Here is a 17660-nt window from a genome sequence, read left to right on the forward strand (position 1 = left end):
ATGCACTCATTTTATTTACTTAGTTTGATTCCCTATCTTGTCCTTGGCAGGTAGTCTGAATTTGTAAAATCCACACTTTCCAAGGGAAATATTGCACTGAAAGGTTACCTTGTCTTTCAAGCTGAAAGTTTCTCCTACCCTTCTTGGGGCAGAAAAGATCACAAAATATTGAGCAATTTCCTAGGCAGGAAGAGGGAAAAAAGTGAAAAGCCGTTCGGTCCAAATGTCCACTTGAATAAAAAAAAGGGGAGGATATTTGTCACAAAGGCTAATGACGCATGAACAAAAGTAAAGAGAATTTGATTCCTGAGAATGTATTTTTGTGACAACCCCCAGGACTTGCATGGAGAATCTCTGATTGACGTTCTGTAGGACTCGCAGAATGTAAGCACCCTGCTGATTGATAATTACCTTACAAGTTGGAACTCATACACTGAGCCCTTTATAATACAGACCCCTGAGTGGGTCCACTGTTATGTTGCCCTGGTTGGGACCTGCTTGTGTTCACAACAGGCTTGTGGTTTTCCTTTACTTTATCTTGACCAATATAGCACTGTTCTTTTACAGCTGACTGCTGGAATTATTTTAGTTTTCCATAATTTCTGAATTGTGCAGATAAACAAGAATGCTTCTTTTCTCGGTAAAATAATAAAACCTGTCTATCAACTTGCCTGCAGTACTAATCTGTAGTGAGCTATTTTGAAGATTGACTCTGCGATTTCATTTCCTTCATCTCACTTTAGGGGCCAAACTTTCTAACTGTTGTGGCTTCCCAGTTGATTTTTCAGGCAGAACATTGGCCCGTATTTTGCAAATTCAATCACAATGAAATGGTTGCCATTTGCATTCATGACTCCTCTGAAACTGACAGCAACTTCTGGCATCTCCAGATGCATAATTAAACATGGAAATTCAAAAGTTGCTCTCAGTGATTCTATGCTTTTTCAGAGGATGGGATTTTGAGCCACCTCCCCTCCCGCCACTCTCTCAGAATGCAATTATACAGAAATCATCGAACTGAAGAACCACCACTCTTGCTTCTAGCTGAAGGAACCCTTAGAAAAGAGGCATCTCTTGAATACTCACTACCCATTTGATGCCCCACTTACCACTTCATTCACTTCCCCACTTGTTGCTTCGCTCGCTGCTTCCTCCGCTGCCCTACGCTCAACCCTTGACCTCTTCATTCGCCGCCCTGATCCCAACCTTTGCTATCTTTATTCACCACCATACAAGGAAGATGACGGCCCAATGGTATTATCACTAGACTATTAATCCTGAATCTCAATTAATGTTCAGGGGACCCAGGTTCGAATCCCGTCACAAATTCAATAAAAAAAAATCCGGAATTAAGAATCTACTGATGGCCACGAAACCATTGTCAATTGTTGGGAAAAACCCACCTGGTTCACTAATGTCCTTGAGGGAAGGAAATCTGCCTTCCTTACCTGGTCTGGCCTACATGTGTCTCCAGAGCGACATGGTCTCAATGTGGATATCAAAGTCAGGGAGCAGGTTGTGAAACAATTAAAGAAATTAACTCAGGCAGAGAGGAGATTCTGAGTTGTCTGGCAGGCTTTAAAGTAGATACAATCTCCAGGGCCAGATGAAATGTAGTCCAGGCTGTTGAGTAAGGCAAGGGAAGAAATAGCAGGGGCACTGACAATTTTAAATTCTTCTCTGGCCACAGGAGAGGTGCCGGCAGATTGGAGGACAGCCAGTGTGGGACAATTATTCAAGAAAGGAGGAAAGGATAAACCAGGAAACTACAGGCCAGTCAGCCTAACCTCAGTAGTGGGGGAACTATTGGAAGGAATTCTGAGAAACAGAACTAATCTGTGTTTTGAGAGGCGGGGATTAATCAAGAACAGGCAGCATGATTTTGTGAAGGGGAGATCATACCTACCAACTTGTCAGACTTTTTTGAAGAGGTTTCTCAATGAGGACAATGCATTTGACATGCTGTACTTGGACTTGAGCAAGGCTTTTGATAAGGTCCATACAGAAGACTGATAGTGAAGGTCAGAATTCATGGGATCCAAGAAAATTTGGCAGATTGGATCCAGAATTGGTTGAGTGGCAGGAAGTGGATGGTAATAGACAAGGTGTGTTTTTCTGATTGGAAGACTGTGTGCAGTGGGTTCGTGCAGGGATTAGTTTTGGGGCTCTTGCTGTTTGCATTCTATATAAATGATTAAAATTGAATGTAGAAGGTTTGATCAATAAGTTTGCAGATGATATAATAACTGGTGGGGTGATAAATAGTGTGAAAGATAGCCTTAGATTACAGAAAGATATAGACAGGCCGGTCTGATGAGCTGATCAGTGGCAAATGGAATTCAATTCGTAAAGTGTGAGGTGATGCACTTGTCAGGACAAACAAGACAAGGGAATACAAGATGAATGGCAGGACCCTGGAAAGCACTGAGGATCAGAAGGACCTTGCTGTGCATGTATTCCATTCCATTAAGGTAGTACGATAGGTGGATGAAGTGGTTGAGAAGGCATATGGTACACTTGCCTTTATTAGCTGTGGCATAGAGTTTAAGATTAGGAGGTTACCATATAAAACATTAGTTAGGTCACAGCTGGAGTACATTGTGCAGTTCTGAATCAACATTATGGGAGGGATGTGATAGCATTGGAAAGGGTGCAAAGGAGATTTACCAGGATGTTGCCTGGGCTGGAGAGTTTTAGTTCTGAAGGGAGATCGGATAGAATGGGATCGTTTTTCTTATAAACAGAGGAGACTGAGGGGGGACATGATTGAAATGTAGAAAATCATGAGGGGCATTGATAGACAAGAAGAAACTTTTCCTCTTCATGGAGGGATCAATGACCAGGGAGTACAGGTTTAAGCTAAGGGACAGGAAGTTTAGAGGGGATGTGAGTAAAACCTTTTTTTAACCCAGAGGCTGGCAGGCTTCTGAAACTCACTGCCTGAAAGAATGGCAGAGGCAGGGACCCACGTGACATTTAAGAAATATTTAGATGTGTATTTGTGATGCTAACACATATAAGACTACGGGCCAAGTGCTGGAAAGTAGGATTTAAAGTAGTTAGATGGTTTACCTTTAACCAGTGTAGACTCGATGGGCCAAAGGGCCTTTTTCTGTGCTGTACACATCTATGGCTCTATAACAAGTCTCGGCTTCTTCTGTCACCACCCTTGGTCACTTTGCACACCGCCCCACTCACAACCCAAGACCACTTCGCACACCGCCCCATTCATAACCCAAGGCCACTTCATGCACTGATCTGCTCACAACCCCAGGTCACTTCACTCACTGTCCCCCTTCCACCCTTTGATTACTTCATACATTACTTTGCGCACTGTCCGTTGACAGCGCATGAGTAGGATATTGAGCTGGAGGGAAACAGTGAGGAGTTGGGAGCGGGAAAGCAGTGAGAAGCAAATAGGGCAGCCAGCAAATTGTAATTGAAAGCCCAGGATTTGTAACTGGTGTTTTTGGTTTCGATTTGCTGTGAAAGCTGCAATTCTTAACCATGGTAAAAAGTCACATTTTGTCGATGATGCACTTGGTTTAAATATCTTTACATTGCTCATTATTATGGATGGTCCACTGAAGTGGAAACATTTTCTCTAAGTGTTAAAAATGTCCATGGTCTTTAAAAACCTCCATCAGCTCACCTCTTAGCTTCTTCATGTTATGAGAATAAAAATCCAATCTATTCAGTTTCTTTTCCCCTGGCCAGCATTACCTCTCAGCTATGACATCATTTTTGTAAATACATTTTTCACTATTTTTAATGCCCTCAAAAGCTTTTTTTGTGATATGGAGGAGATCAAAACTGGACATGATAGTTTCACAGGACTTGGGTGAAATACTCCAGTTTCCCATTGCGTGTTTCCCAGCAGTGGAAGGTGGTGTGCTGGTCATTAGCAGTGGGATTCTCTGGTCTGGCCACTGTTAATGGGATTTCCCATTGATGTCATTCCATGCCACCGTGAAACTACAGGTGGAGATGCACTGCTGACAGGAATGGAGGATCCCTTTGGCGTAAACAGCCAGAGAATTCCAGCTCTTATCTTTTCCAATTCTATCACTGTAGCAACGCAGGACAGAGTATTGTTTGTATTTTTTTTTAAGGATGTTATTAACCTGATTTGTGATTTTTTTTTACCCCATCTCTGATCTTTATCTTCCACCTTATTTATACTCTTTTTCTCCAAGCACAACATCCCTTCCTTATCCTTCAAACTAAACATCCTCAGCTCACTCCCATGAACGCTGAATTTCATTTGCCATGTACATAACTATTCTGCCAGATTATTAATTTCTTCTTGGATTTTGCCACAATTTTTCCTGGCTTTAATGAGATCCGACAATTGGGATCACCTGAAAATTGTGAAATTATATTTCTGATTTCTGAGTCCTAATAGTTTACGTAAATCATTCACAATAGTGGTTCCATCCCTGATACTTGAAAACCATCATTTCCCAGTTCTGTAGAAGAGTCATATGGACTTGAACTGTGTTTCTCGCTGTACAGATTCTGTGGAGTTTATTCAGCATCCTCTGTTTTTATTTCACCACTTCCCACCTTCTGCCTGACCGAGTAATTAAACCTCTGCCATCACATCTTTGTTTTGCTTTTGCTAACCATTTTCTACAATGCCATGGCAGCTGCACACCAAAAGTACTTGATCAAATGGAAAGTGCTTTGGGACATCCCTTGGTTGTGAAAGCTGCCAAATAAATGCACGTCTTTCTTTTTTTATGCTATTTGCTGTGCTACCTCAGACTCTGATTTTATTGATGAGTTTACTATGTCAAAGACTTTCTGAACATCCAGATATTTTGCATCATTGATATTTCTTCTGCCTAGTCTTTCAGTTATTGATTCAGATAATTCAACAAGATTGGCAAAGCTTGATCTTCTCTTGTATAATCCACATTGATGACTCTTTATGCATAGAATTCTTGCAGTGTGGAAGGAAGCCATTTGGTCCATTGAGTCTGCACCGACTTTCCAACAGAGAATTTTACCCAGGCCCCGTAACCCCACGTGCTTACCCCACTAATCCCTTTAACCGCTATACTTGGGATAATAAGGGACAATTTACCGTGTCTAACCCATCGAACCTGTCCATCCTTGGACTGTGGGAGGAAGCCAGAGCACTCACAAGAAACCCACACAGACAGGGAGAGAATGTGCAAATTCCACACAAATAGTAACTCAAGGCTGTAATCAAATCCGGATCCCTGAGGCTATGAGGTAGCAGTTCTATCACTATGCCGCTGGTTTCATTTTCTAGACAAATTTCTTAATGCATCTTCCAACTAGTGTGTCCACCACAGTCGTGGTTTTACTATGCATTCTGTAATAAATGTTCCTTTCCAGCTGAGTTTCCTGAGTCACTACAAATATATTCAATAATTGAGCATCTACAGCTCTCTGTGGTAGAGAATTCCAAATCTCTTTTTCATTCAGTAAACCATTGTTGCACCCTTTCTATGGAAAATACATATTGTGTTCCAGGTGTGGTCTCATCAAGGCTCTATAGAATTGCAGTCAGACTCTTTTATTCTGAAATTACAATCCCTTTGCACAATAGGCGAACAATTTATCTTTATAATTACTTGCTGCATCTTCATGCTAACTTTCTGTGATTCATGTGCAAGGGCACCTAGGTCCCTATGTGTACCAAATTTTCCACTTACTATATAAAAAATATTACGTTTTCTATTTTGCCAAAACAGTGGTTAACTCCAATTTTCTTCAGATTATAAGCAAGTGTCATGCCCTTGTCCATTAACTGATATATTCTTTTGGAACCTTCATGCATCCTCCTTACAATTTACTTTTGGATTAACTTTGTATTGTTAGCAAATATGGATACATTACACGCAGTCCGCCCATCTAGTTATTAATGCTGATTGTAAACAGTTGATCCAACCTGACAGTTCCAACCTGCCAATTAGAAAGTCATCCATTCAACCCTGATCTTTTAGAGTGCTGTCTCTGTCTGGAAGCTTCTTTTGTTATGTATGTGCCTGGAGAATACGTCAATGATTTATTTTCATCTTCCTTAATAATTTGATGTGCCATTCCTTTGTGTGTTGCTAATTTTTTAAAACTTACGTCCTGGCCTACTCATATTCTCTTTTGTCATCTCCTCTTTTATTCTCCACATACTTGAGGTATGTCTTTTTCTTTAATTTCAGAAAAGACTACAAAAAAGATAAATAAAGGGAATGCAATTGTAGCTGGATTAAAAGAGCAGAAAAGCAGTCAGGAAAAGTAAGAGAAAATAAATATTTAAGATCTGCTATTTTTAAAAACCGAGAAAACAATTCACAACCTAAAAGAATGAGACTGCACATTTCTGAAGATTTCATTCTCTGGGTGAGATTGATTGACAGTCATTAGCAATGATCAGCTCAAAGAGAACCCTTATATCATTATTGATTAGTTTCATTGTCCTGTCTCACGTTTAAAGGGCATTTAGTGTGAAGATCTAGCTACTTGATGAAAATGACATGGAGATGAAGCACAAAATGTCATTTCACTATGTTAACAGAGAAGTGACAATCCATGGTAATTTATAATTAGAAACAGTTAAGCTTAGTTTACTGATTAGTGTCACAAGTAGGCTTATATAAACACTGCAAGTTACTGTGAAAATCCCTGAGATGCCACACCCTGGCACCTGTTCGGGTATACTGAGGGAGAATTTAGCATGGCCAATACATCTAACCAGCACATCGTTCAAACTGGAGCACCCAAAGGAAACCCAGGCAAACATGGAGACAACGTGCAGGCTCTGCACAGATGGTGACCCAAGCCAGGAATCGAACCCCGGTCCCTGGCGCTGTGAGACAGCAGTGCTAACCGCTATGCCACAGTGCTGCCATGAGCTGAATTTTCCAGCAGGTTTTAGGACCTTAACATCAGGACCAATTTGGAGTCCTGAACTTGCACTTGCTGGTTGCAAGAGGGAATCAAAAATCTTCCAGGAAGAGGTCTAGAAATTGGCCAACTTTATACTCATTGTCGATGCTACAGGCCCAATCAGATGGCCGGTAGCTCTGGACCCTTGGTAGGCCTATACTGGGAGCGGTGGGCATTGTTGAAGCAAATCAGGGACACCTCAAAATGGATGTGATCTTCACGTCCTCACAGCAGTGAAGAAATAAAATGCATTTAGGCCAATCGGTCTATTGGAAGGGAGGACTGGCACAGAATCAGCCATGATTAGGGTATTTCACACTCTTGGTCCCATCAATTGACCACAGCACCTTGGATTCACTTTAGTCTCCCAGCAGCCCCCAGTCCTTGCCTCCTTTACTGCAAGGGGCAGCCTCCAATGAGCTGGCAACCTCCACAAATGTCAGGCAGTTGCTCCATTAGCATTGAGGCCATAAAATCGTTCCCCAATGAATGGCCTCACACCTCTGAGGAACAGGTAGCCGATCTGAAACCCAGTCTGCCACTGGGAAACTTCTCCAGTGGCAGGAGTGCCTTACTCACAGAGCCAACTATTCAATGTACTTCCATTGCTGCTTCATCAACTTGCCCCGTCAGTTTAGAGGATTTGAGAATGTGCATATGTGAATTAACAGACCACCTCTTTCTTACTGTAAACTGTTCTCCAATCTGCTTCTGGTTAGATGCTGTTAGATTTTCATTAAGAGGTGGCCCTTTATACCCTGCAATATTTAACTGCCGGTACTGATATTTACAAAGCTAATTTTCAATTATTCCTGTTACATTTGGCTCCTCACTCTCAATGATTGTTTACGGTTACCCATTTTGATTTTGATGCAACGCACATTGCTCTCTAAATAACAGCACCGTACTGATTGTGTCACTGGATTATTTACCATGAGGCCTGAACTAATGAGTTGAAGGTATCAGGTAAAAAAAAAGTAAGATTTTCTGGTCAAGAATGACAGAAGTGCATCATCAAATTTGCTTCTTCAGCATTTGCATTCCCCATTCATCACTTCACAGTCTCTTGCATATCTTCTCTCCAGTACAAGTGAAGTAATGTTTGGCATCCTTGCAGATTATGTTACAAAGCCCATCTAATTTCTTGTTTTCACAGGGCAAACATGGCATGACAGTGGAGTGTCAAAGGAATCTGCCAAACTGTATAGTCCTCCTGACACAATTCAATGTTGTTTCAATAGGAAAGATTAAGCTCTTTCTCAGTTGATCAGATTCAAAAACCTCTCTGGAAATACTTTGCACATCCAACAGGAGAACCATCTTTTCTTTCAAATCATGCTTGATGTTTGAGTTTTGTACAGTGACTTTCATTTCTACACTTGATGTGCCAATGGGACAGTGTGCTTAATTTAACATTACCTGCACTTTTCATTATTTTAAAGATCATCAGTCTTTTTCGAAAGAAAATAAGATTAGCCACTTGAGCCATTCCACATTAACATTTTCACCTGTGCCATGAGTCACGCTCGTCACTTTTTTTGGAATTCTTTTCAGTATATCTCACTATCCATGTACAATATCTAAATAATAATATATCAAATAATGTAATACGATCTACATCTATACAACAAGATCTAATATTTAAATGTAAGGCATCAGTTGTGGCTCAGTTGTTAGCATTCTCAGTTACGACAGCAGACCCACGCCTGAACTTTAACACAACAATCTCGATAGGCACTCCAGTGGAGCACTGAGGGAATACTTCACTACCAGAGGTGCTGTCTTTCAGATAAGACTCTAAATCAAACCTGTCTGATTTCTTAGGTGTACATAAAATATTGTTTGGCAGGACGGCACAGGAGATAACCCCTGGACAATATTTATCCATCAATCAACATCACAAAAACAGATCAACACCAAAGACCTGCATTTATTTAGCACCTTTAAAAGGTGACAAAGCACCCCAAGGCACTCCACAGGTGCAACCTGAAACAAAATATGAAAGAGAAAGGAGAAAGATACGGTTAATTCTATCAAAGGCTGCAGATAGATAGATAGATTGAAAAAGGAGAGGAGGAATAGTTTATACTTGTCACAGTCACATAGCATGCCATCTGTAACTTTAATAAGTCTCACAACACCAGGTTAAAGCCCAACAGGTTTATTTGGTAGTCCAAGCTTTTGGAGCACTTGCCCTTCATCAGGTGAGTCACCAGCCACCAGATGAAGGGGCAGCGCTCCAAAAGCTTGTGCTACCAAATAAATCTGTTGGACTTTAACCTGATGTTGTGAGACTTCTTACTGTGCCCACCTTAGTTCAATGCTGGCATCTCCACATCATCTGTTTAGGTACTACAGCAGAAAAAGGGAGGGATTCAAACATGGAGCTGTGGGAAAGATGGGGAGATTTGGGAAAGCCAGCAGGTTCAGACTTTGGAGAGGAAAGGGAGGTTTCAGATTAGCCGATAGTTTGCAAGGATGGTCATCGAATCAAGAATTAGTTTTCTGCGGGGAGGGCTGATAACAGCAGATTTAAACACGAGAGGGACAATGCCTGAAGAGGCAGAACTATTAACAATATTGGCTAACATGGGGACCAGGAGGGGAAGTTGGGCGGGAAAGCAGTCAAGGGAGAAAGAGATTATTTTAATGGAGAAGATGACCGCAGCAAAGGCAGAGGGGGAAATACAAGAGAAATGAAGGAATCATGTGAGTTCAGCCCTGTTAGGGCAGATGTAATTTGGCCTGGTGGGCTAGAGATTGGGAGGGAAGCAATATGGCCAGCTGATTGGATGGCCTTGATTTTAATGACAATGAGGTACACGAGCTTCTCACACTTCTTGTTGGAGTTGAGGGTGGAGGAAGTGGGGAGAGGGGTTTCACAGCAAGGTTTGCAGCAGAGAAGCAGAAGGTGAGATGGGGTGGGGTCGGTAGGAGAATGGATGTTTAGCAGTGTAGTTGGGCAGTGGTGGGTGGTTATCTTTGCATTCCAAGATGACCCTGGAAAGATGAACAAAGTTAGCAAACAAAAAGCAGCACTTGATATGCCTGCATGTGATCCAGCCAGGTTTGTTGCTATATATGATTATGAAACTCACAATCAAATTGCTGTGAGTTTGCTATGTGCAATACAATATTCCAGCTGGGTGTTTGGTGATTGTAGAGACATGTCTTTTAAAGGAAATATATCTGCTTAAATTTCAGGAAAGTCCGTCCCTATTTGAGTAACTTTCCAGGTTTTAGAAATTAAATCTGAACCATCTGCAATATAAAAATAATTTATATTAAAATAAAGGTATCAATGCTCTTCTACACTTAAGTAGAATCCACATTTTCAAACCGTGCACTGAGTAGCTTCAAAATCTTCAGAGAAATATATCCTAGCAGTTACAGAGCTTTGCAAGTTAAATGCATCTTTGTCAAAATAGAAAGCTAGAGGTGGCATCTGTTTTTCAGTGAACTTTTCAAAAGTATTGGAAAAAGAAACATTAAGTGTTGCATCAATTTCCCAAGAAGCAGGTCATCCTGAATCCATCCAGTTACAAAGAGTTTTGATGATAAATTATTCTTTCAGGTGATGTAGAATAAAGGATTATTAAAGAACTCGACACTTTCCGCTCAGAAATGTATACGTCATACAATGAGTACGGAAACTCACGTTTACATTGTGGAGTCTTCCAACTGTTACTCCATGTTCCATCTTCTCTGCAAACTGCGACTGCCTGTTGACTTGATGCCAGTGTGAAGCCCTCATTGCATTGGTAGTTGACCTTGCTGCCCATACTGTAATCTCTGCCAAAGACTGAGCCATTTCCAGGAGTTTTGGGAATGCCACAGCTGATAGCTGAAACAAAAGAGGCAACTTCAATTTTGTCTTAATTATAGTGTCAGCTAAAATAGTCACTTAAATATTCCCAGGATTGACTAAAGTAAGGTAACGGAGTCAACAGATGCTTCAGAGGTGGTCTCCCTGTCTTTTTGCCTCATACCCAAAAAGGGGGACATGGTTTGTAACCCTTAGGCAGGGTTACAAACCACGTCAATGTCAAAACTCACAACACCATGTTAAAGTCCAGCAGGTTTATTTGGTAGCAAAATCCACTAGCTTTTGGAGTGTTGCTCCTTCATCAGCTAAGTGGGAGTTCTGTTCACAAACAGGGCAAATAGAGACACAAACGCAATTTTCAAAATAATGGTTGGAATGCGAATCTTTACAGGTCATCAAGTCTTAAAGGTACAGGCATTAAGAGAGCATTAAGCACAGGTTAAAGAAACATGTATTGTCTCCAGACAGGACAGTTAGTGAGATTTTGCAAGCCCAGGCAAGTCATGGTTGTTACAGGTAGTGTGACATGAACCCAAGATCCCGGTTGAAGCCGCCCTCATGGGTGCAGAACTTGGCTATCAGTTTCTGTTCAGCGATTCTACGTTGTCGTGTGTCATGAAGGCCACCTTGGAGAACGCTGATCAATGAGATGGGTCAACTCCTTGACTTTTTGTCCTGACTGTCCAACAAGCACTATAGGAATCTACCAACTTGTGATTTGCAGATATCCTGTAGCAATTGGGCAAAATGTTACCAAAATATGGTGGAGTTGTTTCTGGCAAGGCAATCAGTGTGTTTCTCTCCAGGTTCTACCACCCTCTGTCAAAAAAAAATCAAGCTGGCATGATTCACGCCATCATAGAGGTGAGCGGGGCTTAGACACACCAGCAAAACCTCCCCCAACCTCACCACTGAGATCTCAGGGACTCACCTCCAATCAGAGCAAGCATTTACTCCAACTTGCTTCCCCTGCCCTCACGATCATCAGCCCCTTCTCATTGCCAACTTGGCAATGCCAATCTGTGCCAAGGAGCAGTTCCAAGGGGCATTGCCAGGGCACTGTCTGGCCATGTCCCTCTTCTCTTGGCGGGGGTGCTATACCCATGTTTGTGCCTCCGTGGAGGCCCCCCATGACAAGTTCACATTTGTGTGAACCTGTTGTGAACTGTGCAGATGGGGGTCAAGATGGGGGGGTGGGGGTTGTCCAGTTAATAATCTTCAAATGCATGCTAATACACGTAAAGCTGGTTCACGCCAGTCATGTTCTCGTTGGCGAGAACTACAGCTTCCAGATCTTGAGCCTCAACAGGCAATTTCACAGACACTGAATGCTCAAGATTTTGCCCATTGTTATTACTCTTGCTTTGACATTTGAATCGGTCTTATTACCTGTGGTATGACGCATTCAGAATCACAACAGTTATTCCAGGTCCACATCTGCAATTTCTTTGTTAATGGTCAGAAAACATAAGGTTTAACGAGAAATGAATTTTACCTTTAACCGCTCTTCTCTTCAGTTTGGTTGCACATATTCACGCAAAAAAACTCCCATTTCTGAATTATTTTGAGGCATACAGGCTTTTTAATATAAATGACTGGATTTGCACAAGTAATGAATTTTGAATTCATGTTTCATGCAATAATTTTTTAAGTCATAAGTGTGTTTTATGTTTAGACACATATAGCGTAAGATGTGTGTGATATGAAACAGTGCAACCACAGTTTAGTGATATCTGCCCAAATACTTAGAGAGGTAAAAAAACGTACTTTCAAGTGATTTGAGGCAAGAATAGAAACACAAGAAGGTCAGTGTTTGTAAGAAATGAGATGTGGGATCATAAACCAGTTCAAAAGTGGGAATTAACTCCCATTTCCTTGGCCCTCTTCCTCCTCACGACAACATTCCCCATTGCTGACATATACCAGAAACCTCTCCCCAATGATCCCAGGATTTAACTCATCTTTCTAGAATCCTCCCCCCTCCTGGAATCTGGGGACTTCCTTGCTCCTCTGTCCCTCTCATCAAGAGTGACAAGAATTGTTGTGCAGGAGGAGGCCACTTGGCCCATTGTGTCGACACCAGTTCTCCAAATGTACATCATAATTACCTTTGTCCCCATACACCAACACATTGTTTCTATTCAAGAATTCTTATGAAAATTTTGCCAGATTTTGAGAATCCATCCCATTACTGCTACATTGGGACGCTCTTCTAAATCCGGATCCTCAAAGCTGATCAGTCAGTGTCCTTGGTCTTGTTACTCAGTATAACAGGAAAATCTCAACAACAAAAGCAGAGAAAGCTGGACTTCATGTCAGATTCCAGCATCCACAGTGTTTTGCTTTTACTATAGGAACATCTCGGACTCGGTGAACACTTTATTGGAGTGACTGCAGCACCGTGCTTTACAATGTCAGCAGGGACACACTCATATGTAATATAAAGGATATTAAAACATGTGAAATGTGTAACACCAAATTAAACTTATTTGATGTACATAAGTTACAGTACATAGTATCAAAGTCTTCAAATATTCATGGTGCTATGCATTATGGAAATGAAAATATCCCTGATCTTGAGGGCCTGTAACTACAATTATCAAATTTGCAAATTGAGAACTATAACATGAAACCATATCCCTCAATAAAGCATTATTTTGTACAAAGGCTCAGTATATTTGTAAAAATGGGCTTGGAGGGAAACAAGAGTGAGGAGCTCCAGACTTCCCTTTGTCACTATAAGGCTTTGAGAGGATTCCTGATATCACACTGAGTCTTTTTAAGCAAGCAACAAATGTTTAGTGAATGATGTTTATGACAGTATTGCCTTTTTAAATAAATTCCATCATGCTCTTGATAGAGACCACAACTGAATGAAGACTTAGAACTGCACAGTGGACATAGCCACAACTCCTGTGTAACACTGCAGACTGCATTTGGCTGTCGGCATCTCGCAGTATGAAAGCATGCACAAAGCTCGACCCCCCCCGGCAGCTTGAATAATAGGAGTGAGAAGGCAGTTTCATTCATCATGAAGATTCAATGTTACGCTTACAAAGAGGCCAAGAGATTCAATAGACCACCTGAGTCATTTTTAATCTTAGCTGGATTGGAGTTACACTGCACTCGATGTGAATGCCAAATGCTATATGACAGCCTCCAGAGCAGTCCCTCACGCTGCATATCTGTAGTATGCCTAAGGGTTAGCTGGAGACTTGAGGTAAACTGGAGGAGTGTGGATGTTCACCTGAGCTTGCTTCATAATGACCTGAAAGTGGTATCACAGCGACTGTTTGAATGGTCCTTACCACATTCAAAGAATGTCTGAAAAGCGCTCCATGGGCCATTAACAGCAGCAAACAAAATACAATTTTGCTCTGCATTCAGCACACTCTGGGTTCAAGATCATGCTGTTTCCAAAATGTATTTAAAACATGCCAGTGCTGTGAAGGCTGTAAAATTGTTTGATCGGTTTTGAAATATCAGGAAGGAATTCAGACCGCAATTAAATCTGATGTAGGTAAAATGTTAGAATCCGTCATCAAGGAGGAAATAGCGAGGCATCTTGAGGGGAATTGCTTGATACAGCAGACGCAGCACGGTTTCATTAAGGGGAAGTCGTGTCTGACAAATTTATTGGAGTTCTATGAGGATGTGTCTAGGGCGGTGGATAGAGGAGAGCCGGTGGGTGTGGTCTTTCTTGATTTTCAGAAGGCGTTTGACAAGGTACCTCACAAAAGGTTATTGCAGAAGGTCAGGGGGCATGGAGTTGGGGGTAGGGTGTTAGCGTGGATAGAGGACTGGTTGTCAAATAGGAGGCAGAGAGTGGGGGTGAATGGGTGCTATTCGGATTGGCGGTTGGTGACTAGTGGAGTGCCCCAGGGGTCGGTGCTGGGGCCTCAGCTATTTACTATTTATATAGATGATCTGGAGGAGGGAACCGAGTGTATGGTGCTGAAATTTGCTGATGACACCAAGATTGGTGGAACGGCAAATTGCGCGGAGGGTGTGGAGAGTCTACAGAAGGATCTACGCAAGGATATTTTGGCCTTGGAGGGAGTGCAGAGGAGGTTTACTAGGCTGATACCGGAGTTGAGGGGGTTGAGCTATGAGGAGAGGCTGAATAAACTAAGCTTGTACTCGTTAGAGTTTAGAAGAATGAGATCTCATTGAGACATATAAGATGATGAATGGGATGGATAGGATAGAGGTGGAGAGACTCTTCCCGCTCAGAAAGGACAGTAGGACTAGGGGGCACAGCCTCAAGATAAAGGGGGGGCGGTTTAGAACGGAGTTGAGGAGGAACTTCTTCACTCAAAGGGTGGTGAATCTCTGGAATTCTCTGCCCGTTGAAGTGGTGGAAGCTGCCTCGCTAAATATTTTTAAGACGCGGGTTGATGGGTTTTTGATAAGCGAGGGGATTAAGGGTTATGGGGAGAGAGCGGGAATGTGGAACTGAGCCACGACAGATCAGCCATGATCTTATTGAATGGCGGGGCAGGCTCGAAGGGCTAGATGGCCTACTCCTGCTCCTATTTCTTATGTTCTTATGTTAATCTACCTCCAAAACTATGGGGAAATGTATGCTAGGTAGCAATAAATACAACGTGGAATTCAGTTTGGAATTCTTTATCCTGACAATAATTAGAACATGGAACTTACTGTCACATGAAGCAGTTGAGACAAATAGCATTAATCATTTAAGGGAAAGTGAGATAAACACAAGAGGGAGAGAGGAACAGAAAATAATACTGATAAACGTTTGATGAAGAGGGATGGGAGGTGGATGGCTCTGTGTGGAGCACAGACAAGCTTGGCACTTGTGATCTATATTCTATGTAATTTGCCAAGCACTGTGAGAACATGAAGGGAGAAAGAAAATTAAAATAATAGATATGCTTTTTCTAAAATTCATCACTTGCTACCAAGATATTGAAACACGAGGCTGGCTTTTTGGCCCGTTCTGACAGTGAGAGATGGAGATGGGCAAGTGCCGAATTTCAAGATGGAGGCACCCTCTCTCTCAGCTGCTGCGGTATGCTACAGATTCTTCCATGCTGGAGGGCTCCAATTGGTCATCCAACTACAAGAGCTCACCCCCCAGCCTTAATTGGATGCCAAGTGCATTTTTTGGCCATTAATTTTCCGATCAAGGCAAAATCAACGGCAGATGTCTGCTCCTGACATACTGCGAAATCAGGATCCATATTTGAATCCACTGCTGGACTCCTGACTCAAAACACTAAATGCTGTCCAGAGAATATGCTTGAACTGGAATTTATTATCAGCCAAAGCAATTTATACGGTTAGATCACTACAAAAAAACATGATGTCCCTTCATAATTATGCTGGCTGAAATAGTCCCTCAGGGTAAGAAGCAAATCTAAAAGTTCATTTTATTATTCAGAACAGACCACAGTTAGACAGCAACTGACAACCCAACTTTAACACTTATTGCCTGGTCAGATGAGCAGAAAAATGGCAAATGGAATTCAACCCAGAGAAGTTCACAAAGTAAAGGAATACATAATAAACAGGAGGATACTGGGAGCGCTGGAGCAAATGAGGGACCTTGGAGTGAATGCCCGCGGATGGATCCCTGAAGTTAGAGTGTTAGGTCAATAATGTTGTCAGCAAAACATATGGAATTCTATCCTTCATTAGCCTAAGAGCAGGAAGGTCAACCTGGAACTATACAAAGCATTCGTTAGGCCACAACTTGAGTTGTGTGTGCAATTCTTGTCATCTGATTACAGAAATCATGTCATTGCATGAGGGAGGGTACAGAGGAAATTTACCAGGACTGGAAAGTTGAGGAGAGATTGGATAGAGTGGGGCTGTTCTCCTTGGAATTGAGGAGGCTGAAGGGAGATTTGATTGAGATGTATGAAGTTGAGAGGGGACTGGTTAGAGAGGACAACTACAACAGCTACATTTCATTGTCTCCTGCATCTTGTAAGGATTCTATTTAATTCCCCCAGTTCCTGTCTCCAGTTCAGATAACGTAATCTTCCACAACAGCATTTCTAACATGTCTTCTTTTTCCTCAACAGAAGATTCCATCCACTGCAGCTGACAGGACTCTCAACTACGTCTGCCATATTTCTCAGGCCTGCTTTCATCCATTCACTTCCCTCCCAGAACAACAAGAGGATTCCCCTTGTCCTAATCTTCCACTCCACCAGCCTTTGTATTAAACAGATCATGTTCCACCATTCTCTGCCACGTCCAGCGTGATTCCACCACCAAAGCTGTCTTTTCCTGTCAACGTTTTGATCGGACCTTTCCCTCCACGGTCCCTGGTCCACTGCTCAGTCACACCCCCGCTCCACACCCCCCCACCCCCCCGCAACATCTTGTCTTCTTCCTTTACTATCTTTCTATGCAAATGTAAAAGATGTAACACCAGCCCTTTAGCCTCCTCTCTCCTCACTGTCCAAGCCCCCAAACACTCCTTCCAGGTAAAGAACATGTCCTTCTTTCAGCCCACTCTAAAATATTCGATGTTATTAATGTAGTCTCCTTTGCATGGGGTGAGACCAAACACAGACTGGGTGACCACTTTGCAGAACACCTCCATTCAGTCTGCACACATGACCTCAGGTTCCCAGTGGCCTGCCATTTTAATTCGCCACCTTTCTCTTGCGTTGACACTTCTGCCCTTGGATTACTTAACTGCACTGTTTCAGTGAAGCTCAAAAGAGTTTGAGGAACTATTTATTATGTTTGTGCAAACATAACCTCAGGTTTTGACTGCAGCACTTTGCAGCCTTCAAGACTCAAGTACACTGGGCTCAACAATTTCAGACTGTCATCTTGGTGCTCATTTTATTGCCTTTTCTTTGGATGCTTCACTTTTTCCTCTTATTTCTCTGCTTGCAGTCAGCAGCACATCAGCTTGAGATCCATCACCCAT

General features: G+C 42.1%; 1 protein-coding gene across 1 annotated transcript in view; it reads right to left on the minus strand.

Annotated features, from left to right (window-relative positions):
* The window catches only part of LOC145345358 (CUB and sushi domain-containing protein 1-like), a 1850124-nt gene that overhangs the window by 137826 nt on the left and 1694638 nt on the right, over positions 1–17660 (minus strand). Inside the window, exon 49 of the mRNA XM_080193174.1 lies at positions 10577–10762. Coding sequence (XP_080049300.1) covers positions 10577–10762 — 186 coding nt within the window. The remainder of the gene's footprint in view (positions 1–10576; positions 10763–17660) is intronic.

The sequence above is a fragment of the Carcharhinus amblyrhynchos genome, chromosome 7 (genome assembly GCF_965287045.1).
Source record: "Carcharhinus amblyrhynchos chromosome 7, sCarAmb.v2.hapA, whole genome shotgun sequence".
Taxonomy (NCBI): domain Eukaryota; kingdom Metazoa; phylum Chordata; class Chondrichthyes; order Carcharhiniformes; family Carcharhinidae; genus Carcharhinus; species Carcharhinus amblyrhynchos.